The 14,165-nt window shown below is 42.3% G+C and overlaps 1 protein-coding gene across 1 annotated transcript in view; it reads right to left on the bottom strand.

Moving 5' to 3' along the window:
• The window catches only part of ZDHHC20 (zDHHC palmitoyltransferase 20), a 261,337-nt gene extending 248,366 nt beyond the window's left edge, over window positions 1–12,971 (bottom strand). Inside the window, exon 1 of the mRNA XM_086935201.1 lies at window positions 12,762–12,971. Within this exon, the coding sequence (XP_086791327.1) occupies window positions 12,762–12,879 (118 nt within the window). The 5' untranslated portion in view covers window positions 12,880–12,971. The remainder of the gene's footprint in view (window positions 1–12,761) is intronic.
• Window positions 12,972–14,165: the final 1,194 nt, after the last annotated feature.

The raw sequence follows: 14,165 nt of genomic DNA, 5'->3' as shown, positions 1-14,165 counted from the left end.
AGATATACAGAGATACCATCTTAAAAAGCAAGTAGATTGCCCTACAAGGTACATACCTACCCAGTATAAAGAGCAAATATTTTTTACAGAAAGTGTAAACAATGTAAACCTAATGAAAGGGAGGGCTCAAAACTGCCACCTAAAGTTGTGACTAAGGAGAGAGGGTGGGTAAGGAAACTTTCCAAGACATGGAATGACAGAGCACACAAGCTGGTTGGAGGCAAAGAACAGAAGCAGCATGCTTAGGGAAGGTGGGCTCTGATGGCTTTGAAGAGCGATAGGAGCACTCTGGCTGGGGGGAGGCTGGAATACAAAAGGGCGAGCACAACATCGAGTGGAGAGAAGAACCTGGGCGTCAGAAAGCAACACAGAATGGAGTGGAAAGAAATGTACAAGGGAGAAAGCTGTTAAATGTATGCACTCCAATGGAATGCTTAACCAAGAATAAAAAAATTAATTAAAAAAAAGTGATTGCAGTGGAAAACACAGAAGCCAGATAATCAAAATAAATGGTAAAGAGGCTGAGCTCCACGGGAGGGACAAACCCAAGATTGACAAGCTGGGGCACGAATATTAAGAAAAGTAGTGTCAGGAAAACCAACCAATGGGTGTGCTCCAAACCCCTGTATGTTCTTGGTAAGCCTAAAATATGTCTTGCAACAAACAGCACAAGCGCTTTTAAGGAAGCTGCATTACTCTTTAAAAACAATAGGAAAAAAAAGTATGAAGAATAAAGAAATAAAATGGAACCTAAAGAAGGACAAAGTGGAAAGTTAACAACGTGCCCACCCGCCTTGGAACTGAAGCATACTCACTTTTACGCAGATGTGCACGTAATCAAGCAAAATGTGTCACTCCTAGAGCGCTATAAGGCTGAATTGGGCTGATGCACTGCCCTAAACTACATCCATTCATGGATGAAAGCAGATTGTGAATAACAATCAAACAGACCAATGCCAGAACAGTAATAACCAAAAGCCAGTCTATGTAGGTCTGTATGAAGGAGTTAATTATTTTAATTATATTACAATCCCTGGCAGATTACTAAACCTGCCCGACCTAAAAAGGGTCTACCAAGGATTATCAGAGTACAAATCTACTCACAGGGTTAGTCAAAGGTTCTAATCAACACCAAAGTACTTGTCTACTACTATGGTGGTCTGAGATTCCCAGTAACAAAATATCTGCCTACCAGCTTTAAGAAAATGTAATGACAATTCATCAACACACCACTTGGCTTAAGAATGTGGTTTTCACAATAAATAAGTCAGACATACTGCCTTAGTCGTGGCTTTTCAAAATAAGCATATCAGGCCTATAGCCTTAACCAATGGCTTGTCGCCATAACCAAATCAGTCCGTATACCCTGCCACTCAAGTCGAAAAAGAGCAATGCATGCAATATTCTTCAGCGAAAGCTCATAACTTCTGCCAACTAAAAATCTGTACTTGGGGGGGAATAAATTCGGATCCACTCTCTTTGTTGGTTCTTAAAGTTCCTTTTCAGTGGCTCACAATAGGTAGGGGAGTGGGGGAGGGGAGACAGAAACTGTAAGGAGTAAATAATTAGGGTAAAACCAAAGAACAAAAAAAAGAGCGAAAGGACAGGAGAAAGGATGAAAGGAAAGAAGAAAGTTAAAGATGGAGGGAATGATTGAAGGAAATGTACAAGTAAATACTGGAGGGTGAGTGAATGGACAGGTGAAGGCTAAAAAGTTCCAAGAGTCGATGGGCGGTGAACTGATGACGCAAGGGTGAAAGAAACCCTTCTTGGAAGGACTCTAGATTCTATCGCACCTCGCCGCCGACAGAGATGGATTTTAAAGTAAAGGGGTGTTTTAATTTTCTGGCTACTCGCTTGCTACTGCGCGCATGCAATTCAAACTATTATTAGGACATGGGTGTGACCATCCGAAATGATCTGATGGTTTTAACTTGGAATATTGATAAGCATTGACAAGAGATTGTGTAGCACGCTTTACAACGTCAAACCAATGAGCTGTCTGTCATGCTGCAGCCACCAACTACAAGAAAACGGAAAACAGCAGGCAACAAAAACTCCTTTTCCGTGTACTGCAAAGTGCCCTCGTCAAGAGTAAAAACATGGCAAGAAAAAAAAAAAGAAGCCACTTCCCGTTTAGCTGTGGAGCAATGTCTTAACTCCGAGGCCCATGATTCATTTGTTTGCACAGAAAGGTAACCGCCATGAAAACAAAGCTGCTTCCTATGGGAGGGAGGAAGGCAGGTTATCAGGGCATCCGAGAAGCCACCAGCGACACTGCAGCGGCAGTATAACCAACACAAGGGCTGCCGCCTAACATCCTCTTAAAACCTAATCCTTTTTTCCGCTCCGCTGTTAGGGTTTTACCAGAGCGCCCTTCATCCGCTGCGGAGAGCACTTGTACACGCCTCCACTGCTCGTCCACCGCACACAGACTTAAGGAACTATATTCATAGGAGCATAAAAGGCGTGAAAATACAGCCGGATTTCTAGGCTTCACTTCAACAGATAAAACTAGCAATTGCTTACTTATTGAAAACCTTTACATTGAAACCTACAAAGCAGTGTTTGCCATTTGTTTTATCACAGTGTTTAGTTGGATAACATATATGGTGACCGGGATTAAAAAACTGTGTTGGGGGGAGGGGGTCTCTCAAAGAGGCGTGATCAATGTAATTAAGGGCGTGGCTTAAAAACACGCACGCTAAAAAAATCTGTGTTTAGCACAGTGTGTCACCCGACTTGTATTTTGCTGTTCCTGTCATTTCGTCCAGATATACGGTACAACAAGCCAAATCACAACTACAAGTCAGGACGATTGGCTTTGTCAATGGTTGCCAGTTGCATAAGATAAATAAGCAGCAACTATGGCATGTACATAATATTTAAAGAAAACTTACACTTTTGAAGCCCTAGTGACACTTGACACTAGGACAATGTTGCTGCTCCTGAGTTTCAACAAGAGAAGCGCAGTGCTATGGGGGCGGGCCGGCCGCGCGGCGCCCGCATGCTGGTGACGGAACCGCTCAGTCACCAGCGTCGGTGGCGCTGTGCTTATGATAGAGCGGTTCCGTCACGGCCCGCCCCGCTCAATTGAACGCTCAGCGCAGGCACGGAATTCGCGCCGCGCATAAGCAGCGAGCGGGCCAGGACGGAACCGCTCAGTCATCAGCACAGCGCCACCGCAGCTGATGACGGAGCGGTTCCGTCATCAGCAGACAAGGGGTTAAAGAAATTCCCTTCCTCTACAACGCCCACCTGGCATGTCGTCATACCGTAACTAGTGAGAAGTGAGCAGCGCACATGGATGTGCTTGCTGTCACTGCAGTCTGGCAAAAAAATTGGACAGCCTGTGCCAAGGCACAAAACAGAGCCCAATAGAGACCAGTTTCGAGGCCTCCTTAAAAAACTGCCGGTGCTCAGACCCGGCCCACTTAAAGCATTCCATTTAAAGATTTACTGCCCCGGGAGTCACCGATGCCCGTTACCACGTCTTATTATTATACAGTAGGATAGGTAGGAGCCGTTAGCCTATATAATATCATGGGCCTAAGTTACCCCTTTCAAAACATCCTGGGTGCCATGTACCTACACTTCCCTTAGTACATACGTTACCAATCTTTCCATATTATGCCCACTAGTGTGTTGAGAAATCAGGCGACACTTCAGTGCTTCCTACTACACACCCAACATCTGTCAAAGTCATATATCTCCAGGACGATCCAATCCGCTTACTTCACCAGCTACTTTTGTCACACCATCTTCCATGTTAACAGCATTAACAATCTCAAGTACAACATTCTTAAGAAAGGCCTTCTTGGAATCATTTAAACAGGACTTAAGAATTCTGCGATATAGTACAGGTCTGAAATTGGACAGTATCAATTAATACGTTGAGTCCAACCACACCACATCCAGTACCGGATCACTGGTTGAAAGCAAATTCACAAACATATGACATTTGATCTTCATAAACCAGGTCTTCATTTTAAACAGCAGATCCAGGGTGTGTGTGTCCCTACTACATACATGGATGGTACTCACAGATGAGAAAGCAAAAGCATATAATGTACGTTCATGATGTAACAGAAGAGCCCAAGTTGGCTGTTTACATCAGCAGATGAAGTTAGATGCCTAAACAAAACAGTTCAAGGGTAGGTTCTTCAAGAGTTGCAGCCACATTAATATTTCTGGATTTTTTTTACACATAAAAAGCATTTCTTCTTGAGACAGGGATACTATACTGTTGCTAGTTGTATTTGAGAATCAGAGAGAATACATTTATTTTCTCTGGGTCTCCAATGTAAAGAGCATGTATACTGGGGGTGCGGGGCGCCAACATTTCTGTAACAAGAGTTACTCATGTTCAACGAAAATCAGACTGAGTCATGTGTTCAGTGCATGTCCCATTGTAGTTGTCCCTATTTTGGCCTAATTGTGAACAATATAGCCACATTTGCTTTGCACACGTTACTATACAAAACATGCTTATTTTTGTGCCACATTGTATTTTCACACAGAACTTGCAGTTGTTTTCGAGTTTTGTTCTTTCATGGGATTTAGTCTGAACACAGCAGGCAAGGTCAAACAGCAATGTCCCTTGTTATTTTGTTCTGGTCAGGCACTAGCACCTAGACACAACACATGAGTGCAGCTGTTTCTGTGCCTATGAGCCTGGTAATATAGGTATGCACAGTAATGTAACATACAAAGAGAGAGAGAGACTTTCTGAGAGAAGTTGACAGCTGTACCTGCAACGTTCACCTGAGTTTCCTAAGGAAGGGGGTCAGATACAAATCCCAGAGATCTTTGTTTAATTATCATTCTGCTTTTGTAGCTGGGGAGGGAGGTTAGGGTAATCGGCCTTATACTATGGCAGGGCTTTTCATACTATATGGTTTATTGACTATGATGATTGTACTTTCGGTCCCCTTTTGTTTTCTAATTGTGGCACGAATTCTGAATTCTAGAGCACGATAGTTTAAATAAACATTTCAAACTTCCTTTGTGTCTCAGATATATCTTATTGTGGACGAGTACGAGTGTGAGAGAGGAAGGGGGTGTCTTGCTACAGCAATCCCAGAGAGGGTCGGAAGTGTTGTGTTCTGGAGTGTCAATTCACTTGTCTCTCTGTATATGGTTAAAAGGGCCAGGGAGACACTATAACTAGCTTGACTCTGGCTCATGGTTACTAAGGTGGTATGGTTATTCGGTCCATTCCTACTAACGTTCTGTGGTCCCAAGCATAGTTCAGTGGTCCCAAGCATAGTTCTGCCCTTGCATCATGAGTTACTAATATTATTAGTGTGGTAAAAGTGACCAAGTCATACTAGGTTATGTTAGCGGCCACCCATGCATGATTACCAGCAGTGGCCACCTCAGTGCATCAGGCAAGGTTGACAGCAGCAATATGAAAATGGCCTCTACTGGGTTAATACACAACAGCCATGGATGCACTGCCCCAGGCACCATGCTTATAATTTTAGTAATAAGTCTCATGTGCCTCATGATTTATCATTCCAATATAAGCTTTAAATATATTTGGAAATTCAGACAGAGCTTATGGTTCTGAAATCAAACACAAGTTTCTACTTCAGTAGGCTGGGGTGCACACAGGTGAGCTACTTCTAGGTAGCTGGAAAGCATCCAGTAGCAGACGAGCTACATTTTACCGAAGCCCAGCATAGATACTCTAAACTACTGCTACACTGCCCATTTCAACGTAAGGAACTCATTTAATGAGTTACAGAGATTGAGAAATGTAAAAGTAACTGAGGCTTTCCTTCTCGAAGCGGTGAATAGTTCCATAGAGAGCTTGGGCATGAAGTTAAATATTATCACATTGAAGACACAAAAAAAATACCAAACGTGGAGACACTAATTATATGTAATGCTTACTAATATAGGCATTTTTAAGCACTGCTAGAAAAGAGCATTTATACATCATCAAGGTGCTTCTTCTCTTCTACTTAATATCAAAAGCCATCAATTTTCTTCTAGTGCCACCCCTGCTCTCCCACATCCAAACTCTCCCAAAATTGGTTGCAGTGCCATGAAAGAGTGCCTATCTATTCAAGGGTGCCCTGCACAATCAAATTGAACCTCTGCAGTACAGCCATTCGCTACTCCACATGATATTGTACAGAAGGTACCACCATTAAAGAATTACACAGTTATAAACTACAGTAAAAAGAGCTAAAATCAAAACAACAAGTACTCCATTAGCATGCAAACATAAGTGTTTAAATCACATGTTTTGAAACTTAAACATTCTTGTATAACGGACGTGTATTTATCAGCTGAGGGTGGGCGGGGTACACAATAGTGTGGTTTGGGAAGATTGTTGCTATAGGGAGTGTTGAGAATGGGGTGCATTGAGAAGAGCCTTATGGGAGTTGTAGTTATGCCGTAGGTTGGCCGTACGGGATTGGTCGACATGACTCCTCATGGGTCTGTATTTAAACAGTAGGAATGAGGGAAAGACTGTTTGGTGCGATGAGTGAATCAGTTTATGATGTTATTCGAATGAAGGTACGGACGCATGTCTATGGAGATTTGGTATTTCGAGACAGGTCACTTGGCAGATAAGAGTAACATCTGGGTGTGGATATGTGTTTAGGCAAAGATTGGGAGGGATATGACTGGGATTGCAGGTTCTGCGGGGCACATTTGTTTGATGGCGCTTAGTAGAGTAGTAGAGGGAAAACGTCAGTCTTCAGTAAAACATGGTAGAAATTGTTCGCTGCAATGTTTTAATGATGTACAATAGTGTAGATGTATACTAATGTCAATGTTTTAAACTTTTAGTGAACCCCTGAAGAAGAGCTACTAAATATCAGGAATGCATTGGGTTTAAAAGATCCACTATCGAGGATGGTTTATGTATTGTCATGCTTCAGAGAAAGGCCTGTATGGCATATCTGTTGCAGAAGAAACTTTAATATACATAAAGTGCCCTACATGTGACAGGATTAAAAGATGAAGAACATGTATGAAAGGAGTACTTGGAATACATTTTCATGAAACTTGGCCAAAAGTTATGAAGTATTGCGTGGTATGTGCCATACGTCTGGTGGAGTGTGATGTAGCTCCAGTTTCTGAAGAGTTATATCACACATGGTATTTGGGCAGACCATGTTACCGGGCTGCATGCCGAAGGATTGGAATCGGATAAATTGATTAAAAAAAAAAAAGGAGTGAAAACAGGTGTGAACTTGGGATTCTCTTTAGATTTACTACTCAAAATAAAGTCACAGAATGAGAAAATTTTTGTAAGTGTCTCTGAGAAATGCAATATTTGCTATTAATGGAAAGAAATCCATGAAGAAGTAGACTTGAGTAAAAAAGATGTGAACAGGAACAGTACCACTGGCACGTAAAAGGAGTAATATATGTCATATATATATATATATCAAAATACTTATTCGGTAAAAGAAAAATACCATAAAAGTGCAAATAAAATACATCATGATAAAAACAGGCCACATACCAAGTGGGAAAGATACATGCTCAATCCATCCATTAATAAAAACTCCTTGACATATAAAATTCATGTTTAGGGCCAATAAGGAACTAGCCTCACTAACTACGAGAGTTCAGATAGAATACATCACGATATGGAAAAAGTGCATGTAAATTAAGCAGCCTGAAATAAATGCATGTAAAATCCATCCTCGATCATTTTAGGGCCTTTAACAGACTAGCGCTTGATGCCATGTTTATTCACCTAGTACCTCTTGTGTTTCTAAGTCTGACAGCCGCACTTAAAAAGTTTATAGTTCAGAACAGGGTTAATGCGTCTGTGGACAGTGGTAAAAACAACAAGGCCACCTTAGCGTGTTTAAATCTAGCATTCTTTAAAACACTTTATAAAAACAAGCTCCTAGGATATGAATAAAAAGGACATAATAAAACAAAGTGAAAGGTATCCTGCAGAGACCGGTGGTCGCAGCCGCACGGACCCTTCAGTTCTATGGATGAAGTATATCCCACTGGATCAACTAATAAGTGGTGTAGAAGATTAAACTTGAAGTATGTCTTTAAAAATCTGTTGTGGGCATTATGAAAATAGGATAAACAAGGCTCAATACCCAGACATGATTTAGTCAGGAGATGTGCTCTAACTGATGGCTTGAGCAGCTGCCTATCTTCTCTAAGTGATGTAACATATTTCTGGTACTGGTCTTTCACCAAGGCCTTATCCTGGACTAACATTTTTGTGGGTTTATTAAAAAGGTATGCACATCATTTGCCAACTAGAGTCTCCTTTATGTACTTAAGCCAGGGAACGTGCAATCCCCGGTCACGGGCAAGACAGTATGATCTGCTTACTAAATGAGGCCTCTGGGTTTGTCCAAATTTTAACCCAACAGGTTAGGGATTGGACTTCCAACCTGTCTCTAAAATAACGAATACCCAGTTCTTCATGAATAAGATGTGACTGTGTACTCTGGGGCACTTTGAGTAGACGACGAAGGTACTTGTTTTCTTCAGTTTGTAAGTGCTGCCCGTCAGTAAAACCCCATATCTCACTTCCATAGAGAATTTTGGCACAGCACACAGAACTATATAGTCTCAGAATTTGCTCCGGGGACACCAGACCCAGCCTTCGTGCAAAATTCGTGATTGACCCGGAGCAACTCGCTAGTGTGCGAAATTTCTGTTCCAATAGGGCTTTAAAATTAAGGCATGTGTCAAATAAAATCCCCAAATATGAGAACGAGTGCACCTTTTCCAGACAATGAGAACCAATCGAATAATCATATTTTTTGTTGGTTTTTTCCCCCACTACCATGACGTATGCTTTGGATAGATTGGGGGACAAGTCTAAATTCTCCATAAAGGAGACAAAGCCATCTATCAATCCCTGTAGCCCTTTGGGGATGGGTGCTAGGAGAACTGCGTCGTCCACGTAAAGCAGGACGGGGATCCCTCTTGAGCCAATCCGCGGTGTATCAACCTTTAGGGCACCAAGTACCTGATCCAGACTGTTTATGTAGAGAGTGAACAAAAATGGGGCCCTGTCTCACCCCACTTGAACACAGGAAAGAGTCGGTGGTGTTTCCTTCCTGATTATATCTAACTGAGGCAGTAGTATTCTGATGCAGGACTCTTAGAATATTAATGTATTAATGAGTCCAGGGTCCGCACCAAGGTCGCCCAAGAAAGCCCAAAATTTCCTATGATTGACTCGATCAAAAGCCGCCAATTCCATGAAAGTATACAGTAAAAGGAGTCATGGCAATGTGAAAAAGAACAGTTGAAATAGTCATATTTGTAGTTTATAATAGGTTTACTAGATTTCCAGAAACACAAAAGAGATCAGGCCACAGATATAGGAGAACAACAAATAGGCAGATAGTTGGACATAGAACTACAATGACCATTGACACAGTATAGGATTCAAGTAACATGGAGTTTGGCAGACATGGTTGTATACTTTTCACTTTTAAACCAATTGTAGAAAGGGAAACAGTTTCTTCCAGAAAGCGACTTCAGAGCTGCTGTTCAAGACTTCATACTGCTGCATCTGGGTAGTGATAATGCCCTACTTCATGGCCTCCCAGAATTCACACTAGCATACATTACGTGCATCCTACGTGCCACAACATGCGTCATCCAGGACCTGAAGAAATATGATCACATCTTAAAAAAACAGCTGTATCATTTACAAAGCAATCATAACCAGCATCCCTGCATATCTTGCAGATAAGCTCAACTTCTCAGCATACCAAACAAACATAAGGTAATGGGAGGAATGCTTGCAATTTGTCTAACCACTGGCAATCTCTCGGCTTAGCATCCCAACCAATTTTTTATTTGCTCTCCTTACCACCTCAGTTTGGACCAAGCTATACGCAAATCAGTCTTGACCCTACTCCTTATCGGAACAGTCTAATCCGAACTGCCAGGGCAGTGCTTCACTGAACCAGAACACAAGCAACCCAAGATTGATTTTGCCCTGATTAGGGCTCAGTCAGGTATAGCTTGGGTCCAGTGGCACAGTGAGAAAGGGACCCATGTCTGGGCATAACCCTTTCCATTTAGGGTGTTACATCAAACACAGGGCAAAACCAATCTTGCCTTGCTTTTTTCGGTTCAAGGAAGACCTTGTCTAGCAGTTCATGCAGGGTCAAGAATGATTTGCATATGGATTGTCCAAACTGAGGTGGGATGGTGAGCAAAAGAGCTATGGGTTAGAATGCTAGCCCAAGAAATTGGCAGTGGTTAGACAAATTGCAAGCATTTCTCCCATCACCTTTTCTGTGTTGATGTACTGCCTTAAGTGGCAAAGGTATGCCCAGCCTGAGTGTGCCACTGGAACCAAGTTACACCCAACTGAAAAGCCCCAATCAGGGCAAAAACAATCTTGGGTTCTTGTGTTTTGGTTCAAGGGGGCCCTAGCCTGGCAGTTCGGGCTGGACTATTCCCATAAGGAGCAGGGGTTAAGACTCATTTGCATTTGGATTTTCCCAAAATGAGGTGGCATGGAGAGCAAAGGAACGATGGGGTTAGATAGCTACCTGAGCAATTGCCGGTGGTTAAACAAACCGCAAGCATTCCTTCCATCACCTATTGTATGTTTGGATATCAGCATACCTTCAGCTAAGACCCATCAGACTGAGAAGTGTAAAGTGTAAAAAAAGAAATAAGGCAGCAGGCCTTTTCAGTCTATGTATCCAGGATCTAGGACAACATCCTCATATCCATCAGGACTGCATCCATGCTGCTCCAATTTAGGAAAGGAGTTGCAGATGCATCTCTTTAGCAAACACCACATCACAAAGCATTAACAGTCCACAAACAAGGCACATTCCTATTATTCATACACTTTATGCTGGTCTTTGACCGTGAATAATACAAATAGCACATACATAAATACCTACTTTTATTCCTGTTAATCCCATTATAAAACAAAGGGACAGTAAAAACGCAAAGACCCATTTTGTGCAATTGAACAATGCAACACGTGGCTTGTAGCTCACAAAACAAAAACGTGTTAGCAATGCGGACATAAAATGGCACTTGCAAAGTCATTTTACCTATTATCTGAGTTGTCTTGGTAAGCTCAGCTGCTTGCCTTTTGATCTCAGAAAGGTGGGAGAACAAACATCAATAAAGAGATACCTGCATTTCGTCTATGTCTAAGCAGTATCACAAGAGTCAACAGAGAAAGTGTAAACTTCAGCAACATTTAAATGTAGTCCTTATGCTCACTGGACGTTGTCTCTGCAAACTGGGACCTGTATTTTATTAGGGAAAGCTGGAAAAAGATGTACAAAAACCAACTATGTCCCCGAAAATCCAGGATGTCTGGACATGCTGGTTTAAAAAATAAATAAAATACATTTCACAGTCTAAATAAGGGCAATAAAAATTAACAGCTCTATATTTTATATTGAAACTATGCATGCTTTAGACTGTCCCTGAACGATATGTCCACATATGGCTGCAGCAGTTACCACCACATCAGTGCTTAATTTGTAAAAGAAGAAGTAGTGCTGGGTTCGAAGTTTTGCTCAGAAAATAGTTGTCGGCACTTCTGAATGTCAGTGTGTTGAATACAAGGCTGCATAGTCTTGATTCCACCTCATGCCCCTTTTAATCTCCAACCAAACTCTCCCTGCAACTTTATCTCACTCATACAAGTTCCTGCTTTCTCTTTCTATCAAATGTTTTCCTTCATTCTCTTCCACCTTCTTTACCCGTTGTATACTTTTCACACTATTGTACTGGGTCAAAGATTGATGAGGGAAAATAAGTAGCGTGGAAACCAACAGCAACCACTGACTCAAATTAATCACTGCACCGCAATATCTATTCAGTAATAGATCATTTTAAAAATTAAGTTTTGATGTCCGAATAAAAACGCATGTCTACCAGTTATGTTTGCAGCATATGCAGACACCTAAAGACATATTCATATGTGAATAAAAATAAAGTTTGATGGTTAAATACAAATATTAGACACTAAACTACTAGGTTCAAGATGCAAATAAAAGCAAGAGGAAATCATCCAATACCAGCCTAGTATGATTTCAAGATATCCTCATTGCAGCAAGTGGTCAAGAACAAACAATTGTATCTATCAAAAGAGAATTAGTATTAGTAGCAGGAAGTGTATATAATACACCAGTTATCCTCCAGATGTGAGTGGAGAAAGATCAAAATGTGACAAAAAAACTCGCAAAAATAGACAAGCAAGAACACATTTAAACAGGAGTTGCAAATGAGATATTTTTAATTAAAAACAACTGCTCATGTGTAGGTCAATATCTTAGATTAAAGAATAGACAGCACAAACAGTGACTTTGTTGACAAAAAAGGAACCATCAAACGAAGGATTAGAAGTAAAAAAATATATATAAAAACAGTGCAGTGGCACACATGGAATGTGAGTTTTAAAAATACAAAATCATGAGACACACATTAAAGGGTCGCATGCAAGACTGTTTCTATGGGGTACAGATAGAGGTCTGTGTCAGAAGTCAAGATGCTACTCTTGTGAGCATAAAATAACGTCTCGCCAATGGTCCGAGCTTTTGATCTGCCCCGCTTCACAGGTAATTTAGACCCTTAGTGAAGTCAGCAAACAAACTGAGCTGCTGTTGAGAATGCGGCGCCCCCTGGCGAGTGGTTATAGTTATGCAGACCCCGGCTGGTCATATTGACCGAGTTCTGCCCAGCATCCCCTTACACCCTCCCTCCCTTCCCCGGGTCCTAGGGATGAGGCGGCACGTCCTGGGAAGAGCGATACTTACAAATGCAAAGCTCCAGCACGTAAGCATAATAGGACCAGCACACCACCAGCGCGATGAAGACCACCGGGACCCAGCCCAGCACCCGCTGGCAGCACTTGAGGACGTGCGAGGGCGCCATCTTGGCTCCGGTGCGGGGAGCGATCAGGGCGGGGCAGCTGTGGGCTCGACGGCTGTCATCTGCCGGAGGAGGCGTGGGTGAATAGAAGCTGTGTGACGTCAGCACGTAGCTCTGATGCCACGCCATGGCTGGGCGAGCTAGAGGGAGAGCGGAGGAATTACTAGGTACTGGCTGTTACTATGTTGTAACACAACAGTGACTCGCTAGCTCCTCAAATGACTTCTGAGCTTGTGTTGTTCCTTTTATAGGTATGCGTCTGTCAGCGTATACGTCAGAGCGCTATTATTTACACTTTTGATGCGTGGGTTTATATTATTACAAATCTGGTACTGTTTGCTCACAAGTTACATCTACGTTCACCAAATATATATCAGCGATGCCAACCAAAGCCTTTATAATGGTAGGACCAGTGTAATAAGTCCTGTACAGAAGTCAATCATACCTTTCAAAGTTATGTTAACAAAAAAAGTTTATATTTTCAGTTTAAAAAAAAATATCTTTATTCTTTTTATTTTTAATTTTTACGTTTCAATAAACTTTTTTATTTTGAGAGGGAGAGTACTGACATTTCTCAAGAGAAATGTAATACTTAATGGTACTGTTTGCTCACACGTTACATCTACGTTCATGTAGTATTGGGGTTTAATCTCTCAATCAATCAATCAATCATTTGTAAAGCGCACTACATACCCGCAAGGGTCTCAAGGCGGCGGGGGGGGGTGTCGTGGGGGCGCTACTGATCGAACAGCCAGGTCTTGAGTATTCTCCTGAAGGTCAGCAGGTCTTGGGTCTGTGAAGGCTCAGTGGGAGGGTGTTCCATGTCTTGGCGGCGAGGTGGGAGAAGGATCTCCCACCGGTGGTTGTTCTTCGGATGCGAAGGACGGTGGCTAGTGAGAGGTCGGCGGAGCGGAGCTGGCGGTTGGGGATGTAGAAGGAGAGCCGTCTTTTGAGGTAGGCTGGGCCAGTCTTGTGGAGTGCCTTGTGTGCGTGAGTGAGGTGCTTGAAGGATATCCTCTTGTTGACGGGGAACCAGTGCAGGTTTCTTAGGTGGGGGGTGATGTGGCCGTGGCGTGGTACGTCGAGGATCAGTCATGCTGAGGCGTTTTGGATGCGTTGTAGTCGTTTGATGAGCTTGGTCAGGGCTCCTGCGTAGAGGGCGTTTCCGTAGTCGTAGCCTCTATGTGTTTACATCGCGCCTTTGCTTCTGTGTAAACATTAGTTATTGCTCTTCCATCTTGGTTCAGTCCAACTGGTAGATATTTAAAAGAGCGTTGACCTTCTTTCCC

This window comes from Lissotriton vulgaris, chromosome 8, assembly GCF_964263255.1.
Source record: "Lissotriton vulgaris chromosome 8, aLisVul1.2, whole genome shotgun sequence".
Lineage (NCBI taxonomy): Eukaryota > Metazoa > Chordata > Amphibia > Caudata > Salamandridae > Lissotriton > Lissotriton vulgaris.
This window is presented reverse-complemented; position numbering and strand designations above follow the sequence as displayed.